Source organism: Poeciliopsis prolifica, unplaced genomic scaffold (assembly GCF_027474105.1).
Source record: "Poeciliopsis prolifica strain line A6 unplaced genomic scaffold, Auburn_PproV2 SCAFFOLD002, whole genome shotgun sequence".
Taxonomy (NCBI): Eukaryota; Metazoa; Chordata; class Actinopteri; order Cyprinodontiformes; family Poeciliidae; genus Poeciliopsis; species Poeciliopsis prolifica.
This window is the reverse complement of record NW_026562377.1, coordinates 19855918-19875038: the sequence shown is the minus strand read 5'-3', so window position 1 is coordinate 19875038 and position 19121 is coordinate 19855918. Positions and strand designations below refer to the sequence as shown.

Genomic DNA, 19121 nt, shown 5'->3' with positions numbered 1-19121 from the left:
GCGCGAACCTTTGGTTTTAGCTGTGCAAAGCATGGGAGCAGGAAGTATTATTCTTGACTATTACACAGGAAGAAGCTTAAACCAAATGTAGGAGTTGTCACCAAGTTTCAACATGTACCATTATCACTACCGTGGATCAAAACTTTGGCTTTGTTATGTGAGGCTTTTTGCAGTTTGACCTATTTTTCCAAGATTGACTCTATGAGATCATCAATAAATGCGGCATGCACAAAATATGATTGAGCCCAGTCACTGAGTACTGTTTTGCAATATAGTTGTGGTCCTATTTTTTTTTTTTTATAATTTTTTTTTACATTTTTAAACACTATTTTTGTCTCACTGCATTTTATAATACCATAAAATATTATGCTAAAACTTTAAAGTCCTTTGTAATAATAAATTCAGTAATTTATTTTTTGTCATAATAATTCTTAACTTTAACAAAAATCTAAAATAAATACAGCTGCATTTGGCAGTAGCTTTCGACATATTACTACGCTGAATATATTTTTTTTCCCCCGTTTCTACACTTCCTACAGAGACAGGCTGATATTGGCTGATTAGTTTTGTCTGGCTGCCTCAAGTTGGCTACAGACAAATGATATTTGTAGCTTTCAAATGTAATCTTAAAATGTTTATAATAGTTTTTAAATTACATCATATTGATAGTTTTTAATCCTTATATACATTTCTTTAATCAAAATTTTACTTATGCTAAGATTACTATTCATTTAAACAATTTGGGAGAGTCTAGGTGACATCATAGCTTTACACAGTAATGATTAATTGGCTTTTTATATATATTATGATAACCCCTACACACACTGCTCCTTGGTGTTGCGTCATAGGAAAATTAACAACAGATCATCTAAGATAAAGAGAATTTGACCGCCACCAGTAAGGTTCACCCTTGAGTTCAATTCTAGATGTCTGAAGGCGCTGCTGTGTCCCAGAGATTAACATGCTTTGGTCCGAAATGTGTGACTAAAGCCCAAACAAAAGCAAAACACCATGTGAAGTTGTTGGGCGAAGCTGGAACGAAAGTGAAGTATTAACACATCAATACTACACCAACATGGGCTGGAAGGCTGCTCAGAGAGGAAGAAGCCTTTGCTCGGAAAACAACATAAAAATAGAGATTATGGTTTGCAAATGTACTCAGGAGTGTTTTATTGTTACTGATAATGACTGAAAAAAGGTCAACAATAATTCATAAACTGAATGAAATTGAATTAATCTGCTCAATATTCTGGCACATAGGAAATCTTGATCCTGACCGACCTAAAACAGAAAATATTTAGTCTATAGTTAATGTCAGAAAAAAAAGGTTACAGGTCTCTTTATAAAACTTATGTACATCTGGTTTCAACTGAATAAAAAGACATAATTTATTTCCTCTCAGTACCACAGAGAATCTGAAAAGGCTTGTGTGAACCCTAACCCGAGTTGTGGCGGTTCTGTTGGGAGGTAATGGGACTCAGAACTCCAACAAACTATCGCAGTATCAACAAATGCAATGGTACCGAATAATGAGGAAATGTAGGCAAGCTTGATTTTGAAGACATCAATAAAGAAATCTCTAATCCCATCAACGTAACTTTATTGGGAGAAATGTCACATTAATGAGTCAATATTAAATTGAAAAAACATGTAGGAAATTATCAGCCAACATCTGCCAAGAATTAAAAACTCTGACATTTATTTTACACATGGTATGTTATGTAACTATGTAAACTGTCAACAGTGTGTCAGTCTTTTGAAAAGATAGAGTTTGATCACATACAGTATGCAGAGGTTTCTTTGGTCTGTAGAAGTCTGGTGCTGGTTTCACAAAATACAGCAGCAGATCTGCTGCAGCTTCATGTTGCACAGCAAGTTTTAACACTTTCCAGCACGAAAGCAACGATTACATAATGTAGCATGATCTGCTTGGCTAGCAATTTGAATGCTAACACACAAATTAAGAGAATTAATTATGAAGAGACCTATACAGTTGGCTTTATGGTTCTTATAATCATTCATAGGAACAGTATGTGCTCTGAAGATGTGAGTGGGAACTGTAAGTCAACAATTTGAGCAAACATAGCACTTCCCATACATGTTTTCTCCTCACTGGTGTCATGTGATCATCTCACTTCTCTGCACGTTCTCAACAACAGTCTGAGCAGATTGCACTTTCGAGTCTAATCAGTTTTACTTTGGAGTGCAAAGTCACCCGGGCATCAGACGGCATGGGGGCATCAGACGGCGTGAGAAACAGAAAACCAGAAGTAAACACAATAAAAGGTAGTCATACAAAAATTACTGCTTTAAGTCCTCTGTCCTGTTTTGTGAAAACTTGGCCTAAGTGTTCCAGGAAATCTCTGAAAACAAACATTTTACACATGCAAAACCATTCAAGATAATGCAAATTTTAGGCTTTTTTTTTTAAAGGTTACCTCACTTTAATTGTGCTCCATAAAGTCTAACTAGTCCAATTCTAAAGAAATTGATAATCACATAATTTTTCTCTGAGCCAGACCCTTTTTTTGAATCCCTTCTGCACATAGTAAGACAGAAAGTGAGATACGGTCCTGTACAATGAGCTTGACATCATAAAGCTCCCCAATGAGTGAACTTGAAAACCACACAAAGCGCCTTCACGTCACCAGATGTTATAACTTTCAAAGAAACAGAGCGCACATCGCAGTAACAAAACGAAACATCTTGATGTTAAGAAAAAGTGCTTCATTCATAGTAAGAAGAAAGAAAAAGTTAGAATTAAAAAGAATTAAAAGTAATTTTAAAAAATGCAGCAAATGGAACAAAATGTTATTTATCACGATAATCAGCTTCTGGACAGAAAATTACAACACAGACAAACATAGGCAGAAATATAAAATTAAATATATCAAGTCTTTTTAATGCAAAAAATTCAAACCTGCATTGTGCCATATAAACCATGATCTTTAATACAGACTTAAATTAGCGGTTGGCCAACATTCACATCTGCAAAGCAGCACCGTTTCTGTACACTCTGGTTTCTGCAGTGTTTTCTTGTCGGTTCACAGGAAACAGAAACACAACAACTGACTGATAAACACTGTGTTTTAAATGACACGTCGTATTTAGTGGCAAGATCACTCAAGCAGCTCTAACTTGCAGGAAGTCTAACACTCAACCCCCTACCCCGAATGCAGGCTGACGTCAAGCCGCCCACAGCAGGAAATAAAAGAGGTCTCACAGATTAGACCAATCTGGAGTGAAGTGAGCTGGTGGTGTGGGGACTGCATTAGGTCACACTAAGTGGGCGAGTTTGTGAAATTTAAGTTGAGAAATTTTGTAGCCGTTTCATTAAAAGCTGAAGCATTCCCTTTCTGTGTCCTCACGGTCAAATTTTACTGCTGTGTAATGTCAAACTTTATTTCATTGGCAATGTTTTTGCTGTCAAAACTGGAATTTGAGTCGTGTGAAAGTGCTGTGATTTTAGATCGACTTACTGGTTTCCAGATTGCATAGGGCAGTATCCCGGCTGCTGAGAAAAGGATCCCCAGGTACCAGAGGAGGTAAATATTGAACTCTGAAAAATAAAGAGACAGTTAAGATAACATCCATTCTTTTTGGACTTGCTGAATCCACTCAGTTGTGACCGAGAAGTCAGAGCTGACGTTCAATGCCTGTCATTTTCCGATATGGTTGTTTGTTTGTTTTTTTTAACCAAAAAATTATTACCAGGCAGTTCCATGCTTCCTCTGTGTGACTCAGTGAATTCAACAGAATTTCACAGAAGCAATCATCCCAACATGGTTTCAATTTACTGAGTGGATATTTTGAAAAAATCTCAGTAGTTTCAGACAATAAAGCAGACATAGTAGGATTTTTGTTTTTTTTCTTTCTTTCTTCTTTTTTTTTTAGCAGTTAAACATTTTAGGGAATATTTCTTTGGTCGGGGGAAGTTTAAACTAAGTTTGACTTTGGCTTTAAAAATATTCTTTTTAATTATACCGAAACCAAATATCCACTTTTTATCCAAGCAAAGTCATGAAGAAATATGGTGCAAATACCCTAAAGGCTGCTGGCATAGTCAAATCAAATTATATGATAATTATATCTCATAATACTCTGCAAAGGGAAGGAAAACCCCTTCGTCTCAACTCTGCAAAACTTCCACCAAAGGATTGCTTCCTTTTTCTATTGATTTCAGGTCTCTAGTTTAAATTTTTTTCTTAGGAGCACAATTGATAGGCACACCTGACATTTTTTGACCGCATTGGATTTGACATAGCAGTTTCACAGGTTCACATTAAACAAAAGAATAAAAGTCACTGTCAATAAAGGCTTGTAAATAATCATTTAATGATCCAGCAAACATAACGCTCTCAGAATTGTACCGGATAAGAAACCTACTGAAAAGTGCTTTTGTGTGTTGAAATTTAAACATAAATACAAAAAAAATCTTTACTGTATAAAGAGCTAAAACCTTCACAGTGTCAGGGGGAGTTAGTAATTATACAAAGTGTTTGTCAACTAAATAATAAGAATAAGCTCAATCTGATACAGAATCTGTGAAAGCAGATGCAGATTATGGCGATGACAAAGAGGATTTCCAGTCTGAACGAGTCTGTGCTCTTCACTGAAGAAAAATATTGAAATACCAGCAAAACATGCAGAGATGGTCAGTAGCTAAAAGTGAACTTGAATGCTGTATAAGAACTTCGACATAACTTTTTAAAAACGTGCAATAAAAACTGTTTTTGCTCCTTTTTTAAAATGTTATATTTTGAGCCATATCTGTCATGTTTTCTGCTTATTTCTTGATCAAATTACTTGTGGTCTGCCAAATTCTGAATCATGTTGGACGTAACTTTATTCAGTTTTCATTTCACTACATTTTTGAATGTGATTTATATTATTCATTTTTGTTGTCTATCTCGGCACAAAAATGTTTCACAGGAATAAAGTTGACAGCTGTTTTTCAGGGATTTACTTAGGAAGGTGGGTTTTTGTTTCCAGTAATTAATTAAAGATTTCATGGTCAAAGTTTTTAGGCAGACTTGGTGTTTATTCTCTTGCTAGGAAAGGTGTAAAGTATAAAAATATAAACCACAAAGTGTGTCATCATCAGACATGTCAAACATGAACTACTTTGTTTCTGCTGGCAAATATAAATCAAAGCAAACAAAAGATCACATGAGGTCATATGAGAGGCTCCTCAAGGCTTCATTCTTTGATTTTCTTTATTCAGCATCTGCATGCTCCCCCTAGCCTGGCTTACTGAGCATTGCAACATTGTACTTTTACTATATTTATACTGATGACATGCAACTTTACATTTGCATGTCGACATTGTCAATATCAATGAGTGGATGGGACACAACTTCCTCAGACGCAAGTCAATGTTTTTACTTCTGAAAATTCAACTTTAGAAATGAATAATTAAGTAGACTTAGTAGAGGTAAATAAAAAAGAACAGACTAAAGAACAATGCTTTCCTCTGTACGTCAATGCTTACAGAGGAAAGCATTGACGTAAGCATTGTAACCTCTTACGTCAATGTAAGAGGTTACATTGACGTAAGACGTAAGTAAGACGTAAGTAAAGATTATTTTACATGTGACAACAAAAAAAATTTGATACATAAAATTTCTGGCTCCTACATATCAGCACTGAAAGTATTGCTGTTTATGTCAGCTTTCAAATATAGGCAGAAGCTTATTTTCTAATCTATTTTATTAATTTGAATTTAGTTTATCATGATTTGCTATCTTTAGATTTTGTTGTTGTCATTATTTTTTTAATGTGGTGCCTTCTCTTAGTTCTTTTGGATGCATTTTAAAATTGACCAAGACCAGATGTTTACTTGCAGTCTATCAAAAGAACAACTTTTTTTGTTACAATAATTAGGTCTAAAATTGCCTTGTTTTATGACAGAATTACCAACATTATTTCTGTTGCAAAATGCCCCCATATAATGGAACAGGGATTTTATTTTTCTATAAATTCAGAAGCTTGGTATGAAAATTTGAGGTGCTTCCACAAGATTCTCACAACAGTTTGCTGGAAGTTTATCCCATTACTTCGATAGAACTGGTGTAACTGAGTCAGGTTTGTACCCAACCACACACCTTTTTTCTTCTGCCTAGAATTTTTTTTTTGCTTTTCTGAGACTGGCATTGGGGATTCATGAGGGACACTCCAAACATTGACTTGTTTTTATGCCACTTTCTAACAAATTTTCTGGTTTGTTTACGATCATTGTGCAAGTTTAAACTTTCTGATGTCTTGAGATGTCAAAATTTGAACATATGGGACTTTTATGTTGCTATCTATTTTGAGAAGTCCACCAGTCCCTTCTGCAGAAATTATGGTGCCACTGCCGTACTTCAAAGTTCAGATGGTATTCTCAGCATTACAAACTTCTATTTTTCTGTTATTGTCTAGGGGTTTTTTTATATTGCTTTTGGAATATTGTCATCTTTATAGCTCTGAGATTTCCCTTATACTTGTTTCAACAGATGAAAGCGGCACCTTCAGCCATTTAGACATTGTACCCATCAGTGAACCAGACTTGTAGGGATCCACTGTCCTTCATCATGTATTTTACATGATTTTAACTTTTGCTTTTTTCAGGGTATCACAAAAGGAAGTACAATATTTGATAAGTTGCCTTAAAAAATCCCCAGCTGTTCTTTAAATAAGCTTAAACTTTAACTTCTTAGAAGCCAATTCAAGAAAAGTTGTTTGGGCTTTCCTAAATTATTCAAAATAACATCGATGTCGGTTTATAATTTGTAAGTAAACTTTTGAATTTGAAGAAAATAAAATAAATATCCAGTCTAACTTAATTTGAGACAATGATAGAAACTGTGTTGAACTATATAATGCATGTAAATTATTTTATTTTTTTTGTTTTTGAAACCACCTCTCAGTTCTCTGAACTGACGTCTGCTTGTGCATTTTAGCAATTACTTAAACGAAACCAAAAATTTCAACCAAAACACTTGACATGGATGCGATTCCTGCATTTCTCATTCCGGACTTCAACAACTCGAGTCTAAACAGCTTTCATGCGGATACATGACTTGCCTCCATGTTTGAGGCGCCCACTGAGAACACGCTGCTGTTCAGCTGAGGGCCTTCTGGATGCAGGTAGTTCTCCCCGTCCATGGCCAGCACTGAGGTAAGGGTGGACATCAGACCAGAGCTTCACACATGATGACCAGCAGACTTAGACTACGCACCCCTCTACCGCCACCCACGAGCTGGCTGTGTCTGAATCAGTACTTCAACAGGGACACGTGCTCTCCATGACCTGGGGAGGAGGGAGAACATAAGGAGAATGTGATGTTAGTCAATTATTTATGCAGTACACGATCAACATCATATTTAATACAAGTTCAATACAAGTTTTTGAGTAATTTTTGAAATTTTATTTCTTTCATACTGAGAAACCAAAACAATAAAGGTAATCAAAAATAAAAGGGTGTCAAGTCTCACTTCCATAAAATAGTTTTCGACACAACAGAAGAGTTTTTTTTCTCCCATAATTGTCTAAAATAGCAAATACATCAAGCATGTAGTCACCGACGTGTGTTGAATTTATAAAGCTTCGCATTTACTCTCAGAAAAACAAAGACATAAATTTTCATGTTTATGATCAGATCAAGTTGTAATATAACATCTAAAAAGATTAACCCATATTAAATTGATTAAAAAAATTTTTTTAAGCATAATTCCAGCTGTGTTTGATCTCATACATTAAACAAAGTTCAAAGGTTTACTAATTGATTGATATCCTTCATTATCTGACTTTACGAAACGTTTTAAATTAATTAGAGAATCAATACAAACCACAACAGAATGTGCTTTGAAATGTTCTATATGTTAACAAGCAGCAAGCAGGAACAGTGTGTGGTTGGAAAAATCTGCATGTACAGGATTGTTTCCATATGAAACCATTATATACTTGCCTGCTTTCCAATCCAAAGTGTGTATGTGTCAAGCATAAAGACAGGTTAGACCGGCCAGACAAGAAACAGTGACGCTCAAGAAGATTTTCTGCCATGCCATCAAACTTACGACTTTAACAGTACCATCTTGTTCCCCGCTTACAAAGACACATCATCTCCTAAGCCTTCCCACTGTTTTATTGCATTAATTTTGGTGAGATTAACAATAAACATGCCTTTAACATAAAACAAAATTAGCCTACAACATAATTTTTGATGCTGCACCATTTAAGACTACATTTTTATTGACTTGTGGCTCTGATGAGGCTAACCGAATGTAAATTTATATTTCTCTTGTCTGTGCGTTTGGTTGACTGGAAACTATTTATTTTTTATTGTGAGTTTAGAGAAACTATCTATGTGTTTCAAGTCAAACAACAAACTCCAAATGTCAGGATGACAGCTTGAGTTTCTGCTTCCTTAGTTGCAGGATTTATGAAATCAACTGAAACACTTTGGATTTCGAAATGTGTCTCTCCCTTAGACATAGTTGAGTTTCTCTTCTTTGTTATAAAGGCATTGTGTAAAATGCTGATCCAACATAAAATATGGAAGAAATACAAACACACACAAAAAAGAAAGTTCTGTGTGGCGACTATGTTAAGTGCTTGATAAATGCCAGTCTTCCTGTAATTTTCACAAGAAACTCTGCTTTTTCCCCTCACTATTTCACACCATCCTTACTTCAGTCCTTCCCCCAGTTTGCTCCCAGTCTGGAACACATGCCAGACATGTTCACTATGAACAATGAGGTAATAAATACTAATAGAGTTCATGTGGGTCTAACTAAGAGCTGCTTTGTGTGTCCAAGTGGGGGTGCATGAAATAGACCTGACCCAACATATTCCCCATTCACAATGCCAAGAGACACAAGGGGGAAGCCATTTTCCTAGCAGGCTGCCAGCATGAAGCAAATGTGAAGAAGCAAAGAATGGGCTGATTTCTAAGACAAAGGACCTAAAAACAAAATTGGTATATTCCAGAAATAAAAGGTTTATTTGAAAAATAAGTTGTCCTATGAAAAGTCAGTTTAAGAAGGCTCTATAAAGTGTAGTAGTACAAAGTTGTAATGGCTGGGACCGCTAACATTTCCATCATTAGCTTGAGGAGACAGACTTCACCACCCTCGGAGCATCAAAAGGTGAAACTGCATCTTGTTAAATGTGGTAATTTATTAGAAGCACAAATTCTTTCCAATACTTTGATCCGCAACCACTGAAAAGTTAGCTGCGGATTAAAGTCAGTTTTCTGTCACTGGGGACTATCTCTGTGACAGAAATTTGTGTCCCCTTGCTGTTCTCAGTTCCCAACACCCACCCCTGATAATCGGTACGGCTTCTCAGGATAATCAATACTGATTACGACGAGAGTTCTCCCAGATAAACCCCCTTCCTGTAACGGTTCTCATTACGGGAAAACAAGCAAACACCCCACCCCTACTACTCCGAACTCCTGCAATGGACGGAGACGGAGGTGATGAGGCAAGCTGTTACTGGGACAAAAACGAGTTCTGGTCTATGTGTGAGAGAGATAATTTAGTTTACACAAAGAAAAAAGGAAAAAAGCCTTCTCCAATGCCAAAGGAGAGGCTTGTAAGTTGTGTACATTTTGTAAATGATTGTAAAAGGTTCGAAATAATACCTAAATTTCCAGAAAATATCCATAAAACCTCTGTAAACAGGTACAACCAGTTTGAACTCATTTTAATTAAGAGTGTTCTGGATTGTAGTTTCCTCAGTTTGCTCATATTGTCAACGGTTACCTATCTTTTTCTTTTTTCTTTTTGTCCTCCCTTCTCAAGTCTTCCAGCCTCTCTCTCTCCCTGGGTGGTCTTATTCAGCAATGTGGTGAAACCAGATTAGTCAACTTCATGTGTTTTTCGCAGAATCTAAAAATTTAAAATAAAAATTGAGGCAACTATCAATGGGTTGAAAGTTTAAAATGTATTATGTTGGAAAAACCTCTGCAGACTACCTACTTTGGTTTAGGTCTGCATGAGTCTAGGAGGTTTGTCATCACAAAACCATGTTACGTGTGTGTGTGTGTGTGTGTGTGTGTGTGTGTGTGTGTGTGTGTGTGTGTGTGTGTGTGTGTGTGTGTGTGTGTGTGTGTGTGTGTCTCAGTTAAGAGCATCCAACATGTGCTTGCAATAGGTGGCAGGTAGATAAAAGTCAGTGTGTGGCAAGAAATGACTTCCTGATGTGTGCTGGTGGCCTTTCCTTTCCTGCCAGAGCACATGGAGATCACCCTGGGAAGTGTGACTTCCTTAAGCTGCTAAGTCACAATTAATGCTCGCGAGGATGACAATCGCCCTGCTTGGCGCGTGTGTGCATACCAACAAGCGTATGCACAGTCACATGTGCCTTCAAAATTGTGCCATACAATTGTCTGTTTGGCCCAAATTGATACTTTTTTGGTTTATTTAGTGTGACGGCTTTATTAAAATGTGGGGGCAAGCAACATGCAAAAAAAAATAAAAATAATTTTAAAAAATTAGGGTGAGTTAAGAAAGGAATATTAGGTCCACAAGTAGCTTTTTCTGTCTTTTTGAAAACTACATTAATAAACACCTATTCTAATTAGAAAACTAAATTTATAAACATTAATTCTAATTCACAAATAAATGTGTCAATGATATGTGTGTTGAAGCAAATCAACACACATGTCAAATAAATCTTATCATTTTGAAAATCAGTTTTATTTTGAAAAAGGTTGATAATTGAAGATGTCACCATCCACTCACACACATCAGACTTGAAGCCCCTGATGAATCTCAGCTTCTCCTACAGTTTATTGTATTTTATACTGTCATTGCTGTATTATATTTTGTATTGTCTAAGCATGCCAGACAAACTAACAAAGGGAATAACTTTTTGCTTGCCCTGTTTTCATTTGGCACAGCTAGAAATACTCTCTGATGAAGCTTTTTTGTCTTAATTTAAGTAGAACCTGTCAGCCTGCACGAAGGCCAAACAATCTCAAAGAGCAAAACATTTTATCCTGATCTAAAGAATTTCAAGACGAGATAAGAAAGTCACCGACAGCCATCAGTCTGGAAATGGTAAAAGGGCTTTTTTTTAAAAAAAAAAAAAAAGACATTTGTACTTCAGGGCTATTATCCACAAACAGAGGAAACAAGGAATAGTGAAATTATCACAACTATTCTGCAAGGATTCAACCAGAAGCTCACACAAAACTTAGACCACATCCAAAGCACTGTAGACATCTGTTGTCTCACTTAAGATCATGACTCAACAATAAAAAAAAAAGACTGATTTAGGTCTGAGGCGGACTATCATGGTTTAAGCCACTGCTCACCAGAAAGAAACAGAAACATTCTTCTTCCTCTTCCTCTTAAGTCTTAATGATCCTCCAGACCTTTGGAAAACTACTTTGTTGACAGTCAAGAGCAAAAGGAACTGTGTAGAAGGTGTGTGTTTCACTGCATCCTGTTTATAATTAGAATTTCAGATAAAAAACATCTTATTGACGCTCAAAAATGATGCGATTGTCTGAGGCTACTTCTCTGCCTGGAGACTGGGACACTTTGCCATGAATACTCCTCTCTACAGGAAATCCTCAATTAGAAAGAGTGCATCAAATTTGTGACCTTAAGCTCAAGCGAACAATCAACTGAAGAACAGCAACAAGCTCACCTTTACATTCTTTAGAAAAAAAACAACTAAATTGAGACTTTGCATTGGTTTACCATTCAATTTAGAAGCACAAAACATGTTTTCTACTTCCATTTCTGCCCATTTTTGTATTTAATTAAAGGACAATGGTCACATCAATCCATTTATAAACTGTCCTTTATTATTATTGTTTGTTGAAAAGTACTCTAGTCATACAAACTTATTTCGAGCAGAACATATGGCTTATTACGGGATCAAGTATCTAGGTCATGTACACTCACAGCCGGTACACTGTGTCTGATTAAATCAAAGAGTCTGATGAAGTGGAGAAAACATTTTTTTCTTAATTGAAAATAACTTTAAACATGAGTCTCGTAGTTTTAAGCATATTATTTAAGCATCTTCTTCAAAAACAAAATAGTTGAAGATGGAGGGACAGTGAAATCAACTGTAATTATGTACAAAATAATGAGACACAAAGCCAAGAATTCCTACATGTGAATTACATTGCCACTGCCTTGTTCACAGAGCATCAACATTTGCCTGACAGAAAGAAATGAGTCGAGTGACAGAAACACATAGTATTTGTTCTTCACTCTCTGTCACTTTGACTGTCTTTTTGCCTTTCTAGTCACCTTGTGTTTCTTTGAGGTTAAAAGAGCAATATTCAACTTTTATAAAGACGAGTCTTTTACATATCTGTTAAAACTATCTCCATTATGTGACAGTGTGATTGATATCTGTTGTGAAAAGCTTTTCTCGCGGCAGAGAACAAGCATGATAAGGAGAATGGGAGGTGAGCGGCATGCACATGGCGTGATTGGCAGTGCTAAGACCCGCCTCCTGGGCCTGATTGGTTGTTTGTAGTTAGTACAGGGAGAAGGCAGAGGAGCTCAATTTTTCTCAGTCTACCTGTCTCATACTACACTGTCTACGTAAAGAGAGTTTTAACACCTCTATAAAAATATATTTTTTATGGAAGTTACAGTGCAGCTTTAACGTGGGTGATCAGATTGCTTTCAGTCACTTTGTTCCTTTCTGCAACATTTCCAGGGCAAAGCACAGAGGTCCACGGGGTAACATGGCCCTGTTGAGCTGCTTTGTAATCCAACCATGAAATGAACACAGCTACAATTTTGACACACGTACGTCTGCTGCATTGGCATCAGCATCCACATTTTCCTCACGTGACATACAAGCCCTCTAGCATTTTCTGTCCTGTTGGATCTGTGTTTTCTACTAACAACCCGGCTTACTACGGTCCTTCGGTCCACTGAGCAACACTGAATCATCACCAGCCTGAGTCCATCTGCATCAAAAGTGAACAGGTCAGAAATGATGGCGAGGCCAGCTGCTTTAACATCGGAGCAGCAAAGGGGCCATTAGTTGGTTATAATTGCTGTGACCAGCTGGATTCATTATCTGCAGCAATGAAATATTTATAAAAGGAACAAGTTACTTCCTAGGGAAACACAGGGTTTCATCATTCAAAATAGCATATATTATTAATCAGCATACAAAAAGGTCTAAACCTAGGACACATTGAAGGAAAGTAAATTGAAGAAGGACATGGACATGAGCCTTCTTTCAGTCCTAATTTCCCCTGACTGAATGTGCATGTAGAATTACAGTCATGGCTGTGAGCTGCACATAAATTAGTAGAGTGTAGCGATCAGATGACTGTAAGTGAGTCTGGTGTCTTATCAAAAGCTGGAAAATGGAAACAAATTTGGCTTTAAGAGTCTGTTGTTATTGCATTTTCACCATTCAAATATTTATCGGCAGTCCCTTCGGACTGGAACAGAGCACACAAACAAACTGAAACCAGTGGCCAGTTTGTTGTTAATGTATATTACTGGGATTTTATTGAACAGCCCAGCAGAAAGTAGCACACAATTTTGTCACAAAATGAAAGCCACATTGTTTTCAAGATGTTTTCTGAATAAAAATCTAAAAAGCCTGACCTACAATTATATTCAGCTCTCTTTACCAGAATGTCACCTAATAAAATCAAACACAGAATTTCCTTCAAAAGTCAAAGTTAATCTACACACTAATTAACACTGGTGTGTTAAAGCAGTGTTTCTAACTTTTTGGCCAACGTGCACAATGGTATGGTACAGCAGAGGCAGAATCATGCAGTGGGATGAATTTCTTCACAAGGAAGGTGGTGAGATTTGACAGGAAGATGCATTGAGCTTAATGCAGGGGAATACCGGAGGGACACATGCTCCTAAAATCGAACAGCCTAAGTTACAATGAAACATTTCAAAACCATGAATCAGTTTTCTTTCACTTCACTCTATACACATTACATTGCACTGGTCTTTTACATAAACTCTTAAAAAATTTAATGAGGTTTGTGATTATAGTGTGGCAAAAATGTGGGCTAGTTGACGGTATACAAATATTTCGCGCCACGTTTCTAACAAATAACAAAGCGTAGCTTACAGCGAGGAAGTTAAGTGCACTGCAGGTTCTGACAACCAGGAAAGTTGTTGAGGAGCACAAAGAGCAAAGGATGAAAAACATTAGATGCTCTGCAGCGACTTGATGACACTGATTTCAGAGATAATACCCCTACTTCAAGTTCCACCACAATTACCAACCAGAAATAGATCAAAGGCTGAACAGATCAAAGAATAACCAATCCACTTCAGCTGCTTCTTTGCTCCAGTTTCCTCTATCATCTAATTTTCTCAGAACTAAGGGACAAAAACAGATGCTAGCTTTATGTGGCTTTTTGCTTTCCTGCTTAAGTTTCAGCTCGATGTTTTACAAAACTACGGGCCAGTTTATATGGGTTGTATTCAAAAGCAGAAAAGCTGTCTTATATTTAAACTTAAAGGATAAAAGCTCATTTCAAAATTTAAGCTGCAACGAGGTAGAATGTGTTATATGGAGGAAGTTGTGTGTTTGACATTAAAGGGGCTCTTCAACAGTTAAAAGAGCATTTTAATAGGTCACAAGAACAAACCAAATATTTCTCTTTCTTGTGGCAGGGCTTGCTTTCGGATACTTCCCACCCTTTGGTCTAATCTACTCATACCGGCCCTTTCGATTCTCACATGGACCATCTCCTTCTCCGTTTATGTCACACTCCCACGCCTTCATCTCACTTTTTCATCACACGCCACATATTATCTCAATGATATTGTGTGCCGCATCTTCTACTTTCCTGTTTGTTGCAGTTTTTTTTTAATTCTAATATTTCCACCACATTTCTTCCATTTCGAGAGCGCAGCAATGAGAAAGCAGAATGACAGGGACTGCTGAATTAGTGCACAGAAAAATCACATCGATCTTTGTTTTTAGATACAAGGGTGAGTGAAATTCAGTAAAATGCCGTCTATTTATACTGAAACCCAGACAGTGCTGTGCTCCACTCTAACTGACCTCACTTCTCTGGCAGGCGTGAGAACATCGGGCCACGTGCTCAGCGGCAGGGAACCCGTCTCAGACTATCTGTGGCACCGTGCTTAGCAAAGTTCAGCTCAGTTCATAGCGTCTCCTGGGCTTGTGGCTGGCGGATTAAATCAGATTGCATTCACACTTTTTAACAGAAACGTCTCAGTCAAATGGAAAAATAATTGTGCTCCTTACAATTGTAGAAAAAAAGTAACGTTTTTTTATTACGGCATGTTGTGTAGCTGTCTTTTTTTTTTATAACAAAAGTACGTTGAACAATGAGGCAGGAAGGGAGAAAAAGTATCAATATATCACTGTTGTCCTACATCAAGTGCATTTATCGTAAAATGTAATGACATAACCTTATAAAGAATTATGCTTAAATTAGCAAAATAGGACCTTCATAGTCCACCAAAGCCAAAGGACTGGGTGACTGAATGTCACTCTGGTTTTTAACACAAGCAATATGCTCTATGAGTATCTTTTTAGATGTCTTCTAAAAATCATTTCAGAGTTTTAAAAAACTTTTTAAACAATATTTCTATGCACCGATCTTTGAAAGAGACTGCTGTGATATACTGTAGAACTTCGGAAACGTGAAGGACTTTCAAGGCTGATTCTTTTCTCTTTGGTCCATTTGTGTTTTTACATCTGTCTTCTTTTTAGTTTAGATATTGTCACTATTTATATATGTATAAAAAAGCCCCATATATTCCAATGCCTGAAGAAGTAGTTGCTTTGTTTTCAATGCCTTAAGAGTTTGGTGGAGACATTTCAGATGAACCACGGTCATTGTGTTTAAAGATTCGATCCGCCTCGCATCGTACTTAAAATATTTCAAGCTTTATGTAAACACAGGGAACAAACAAAACATTTATCTCAGTAAATTTAGTATGAGCTCCTGGACTATTGTACATTATGTAGATTGTACTGTATTATTTTAAATGCATAAGTAATAAAACAAAGTAGAATTTGGATACGACATTGATATTAAGATCAATGTGAGCATCAATGGAGTCCTAACAATAATCCTCCTGATTGGTATTACCAAATCTTCCCAGTAGTTCTACTTTGAACTTAAACTAAAAGTTTTACCAAAACAAAGAGTAATCCCTTGCTATACTGGAAGAGAAAAAAAAAAAAAAACTTTAATCCAAGTGGAAAACGTTTTGAGTACCAAACCGCAGAAGATGGGTCGACATAGACAAACTGACTACCGATTTTGGAAACACGTTTCCAAAAACAGGATGAAGCAGGTTAACATTTGGCACAGCTAATATAAAAACAGACTTGCAGAGCACTAGGACAGACAAACCTGTAGTTTTAGTGGCACGATGTTACACATTCACATGTCAAAAACAGGATTTGTTTGTTACCTATAATATGCAACATGCTGACTCACAATGACAGCCAACTCGCAGATCTTTGGATAAAATAAGGTTATGAGATCATGTTTACACTGACACACAAAGACAGTGACTTCTAGTGACAACTTACTAAAATGGCAGTTTTAGCTCATTTTATTTGGACATTTTAACTCCTTTAAAGACCTTGTGAGCAACACAAACAGGTGTAAAACCATAGCTACCACTTACTTTAACACTGCCATTAACACAAAAAAACTAATGTTTTTGTATTAATTTTATAAATTCGTATATATAAAAGTTGGATATTTTGTTTAAAAATAGTTTTAAACAAAAATTATTTTGTTTAATAATTTTGAACAAAATTATTTTTGATATTTGGTTTGGTTACAAATATCAAGAAGCTCAAATTTCAAAGCCAGAAACTATTTTTATGGTTTTAAGCCCTCCTGATAAGGTCTGAGACAAGACATTTTCTGGGTTCAACCTTGTCTCTCTCTGTTGGACAAGGCTAATGAAGAAGCCAGTTCTTCATTACTATTAGTGGTTTCTTCTATCCAATTGTAAGCAATACTCGCTAAAGGCTTCCCTGTTTCGCTGTATTTCTTTCAGAAAACGCAATAAAAAAAATTACTGGACACTTTGTATTTAGAATAAAAACTAAGATGCTGAACCATGCCTAATCAGTATTGTAAAGGAATTTAAACAGAATTTCAAAACATTTTTTATTCAAGCAAAAAACATAACCTAGATTTGGAAAGTCCATCTAGCTTCGGACAGTGACCAAACTGAATTTGCAATTTTGTAACTGTAACACTTTAGCATTGCTTTTTATAAAGCATTGTGTTGTTGATCACTGGGTATATGAGACATCAGATCTTATGACCTCTTGTGACCTATTTAACATGGGTTCAAGTGTTCAAGTAAGCCCAGTTCATTGCACGCACTTGGCTATAAAACTCATCTAATCAAGGAAGCAATAATATACTCTGTACTCCTTCATCTCTTCATAAACACTAATAAGTCTCTCATATTTCCTTCCAGGATGAGCTCTATTTTGAAACTTCTGTTTGACTTTCCTGTAACAAATCTGACACATTTAAGAAGCTGAACTGGAACGTGTCGCAGTGAGGCACACCAGACTATAACCAAGTATTTCGCAACCTTTATTAACACACCAGGCACATATATATTTAAGAGACAGAACATGAGACATTAAGACAGACATTAAAAGTAAGTACTTCACAATTATATGTTCAACATTCAGTTGTTCCACTCATCTCTTCTAATTAAAAAAACTGTGCCTATTGAAGGTTAAATTCCTAGGAATCCAGGTCTAAATCAAAGATATTACTGAGGAACAATCCACTTCCTCCACTTCAGATTTTTCTGCCTCACTCTAATCAACTAACGGGCTATAAATAAGATTTATTACTGGCATCAGTTGAAGAGGGGAGAAGAAAAAAGAGCAAGCAGAGACATGGGGGGAAGGAGAATAGAGGCTTAGCCACAAACAGCAAAGGGGATGAGCTGTTTGTTCACCAAATATATTTAACCCCCCAAAAAGAAAGAAAAATTATTTTTTTTGTGTGATAAATTTATTAGATTTGTCAAACAACTCTTGAATATTGCTCCATCAACCTCTATACCAGTCAGAAGATGAATAAGCTTTCAAACTGAGTGTTCCTGGTTTGCCAAATGCCTCCACATTCACTGTACATCATCCCTGTTGTGTTTCATGACCGTTAACATCAGGAAACACAAAGTTATGACAGAGCAAACAATCATAGACTGTTTCACTGGAACGTTAGCCATGCAGCAGAAGCCTACATGTAAGCATGCAACACACAGAGGTTGGCCTTACTAATATTCCTCTGTTAAGAAGATCAGATTGTAAAAAAATGTTTTGCTACCCATTTATCAGCCTGTCGCTAGGATTGCACAACACTGACTGAGCCAAATATAATGAAACTTGGTGGAGAGGAGAAGCAGGAAGGACCCATCACATTTTAGCGTGGCTCCAGATAACTTTCATTAAAGCTGCATAGCAGAACATTGGCCTGGAGCAGGAAAAGGATGCTATGAGTTCCTATCTGGTTGCTCATACAACTGCAGCAGTTGCACATATGAGTGCAATAATTTAGGCGCTGCTTGTCGGTAAGCAACATGCAATTTTTTGAGATCCCGTTACTGAATCTCTAGTTATAAAAACATATAATAAGCTAATAGTAGTACGTGTAGAAAAAAAAAAAAAACAACAACACAAAGAAATGGTTTCCCTGTCTGTCTTATTAAATGTCTGGGCTGGAGAGGAGGAGCCAGACCTGACTGTAAGACAGATTTCACAAAAAAAAAAGAGAAACGCCACTGACTGTTGAAAGGGGGTTAAGAAACGTGCGTAAAACTGAGAGAGGGACCTTGCGTGTTATTCATTTCACAGCAAGGGGGAATGACATAATTAGAAAAATAGCCAGCCACCATGGCAACCTGCTGTGTCAAGGCTTGCAAAAGGCTTGGCTAGCCTTTGCTGCAGGCAACAGACACAGTGGAAACCAAAGAGTGAAAATTGCAGGAAAGAAAAAAAGTCCTAGAGGGGACAGCTTTCGGTGAACCATTTCATTCTAGTAAACCACTCACCTCTTCAAACATCTCCTGATGTCTTATTGTGTTATGTGTTCTTAACACATGAGGACAATCTTTTGGGGTTCAGTCTTTTGCAGCAGAAA

General features: G+C 36.6%; 1 protein-coding gene across 4 annotated transcripts in view; it reads right to left on the bottom strand.

Annotated features, from left to right (window-relative positions):
* The window catches only part of si:ch73-63e15.2 (protein strawberry notch homolog 2), a 66600-nt gene that overhangs the window by 45132 nt on the left and 2347 nt on the right, over positions 1-19121 (bottom strand). For 3 of the 4 annotated variants that reach the window (XM_055048408.1, XM_055048418.1, XM_055048436.1), the window contains exons 2-3: positions 7066-7291; positions 3480-3559 (exon numbers count right to left, since the gene is read on the bottom strand). In XM_055048408.1, coding sequence (XP_054904383.1) covers positions 3480-3559; positions 7066-7173 — 188 coding nt within the window. In that variant the 5' untranslated portion in view covers positions 7174-7291. The remainder of the gene's footprint in view (positions 1-3479; positions 3560-7065; positions 7292-19121) is intronic. The other variant, XM_055048427.1, reaches the window with a different exon arrangement.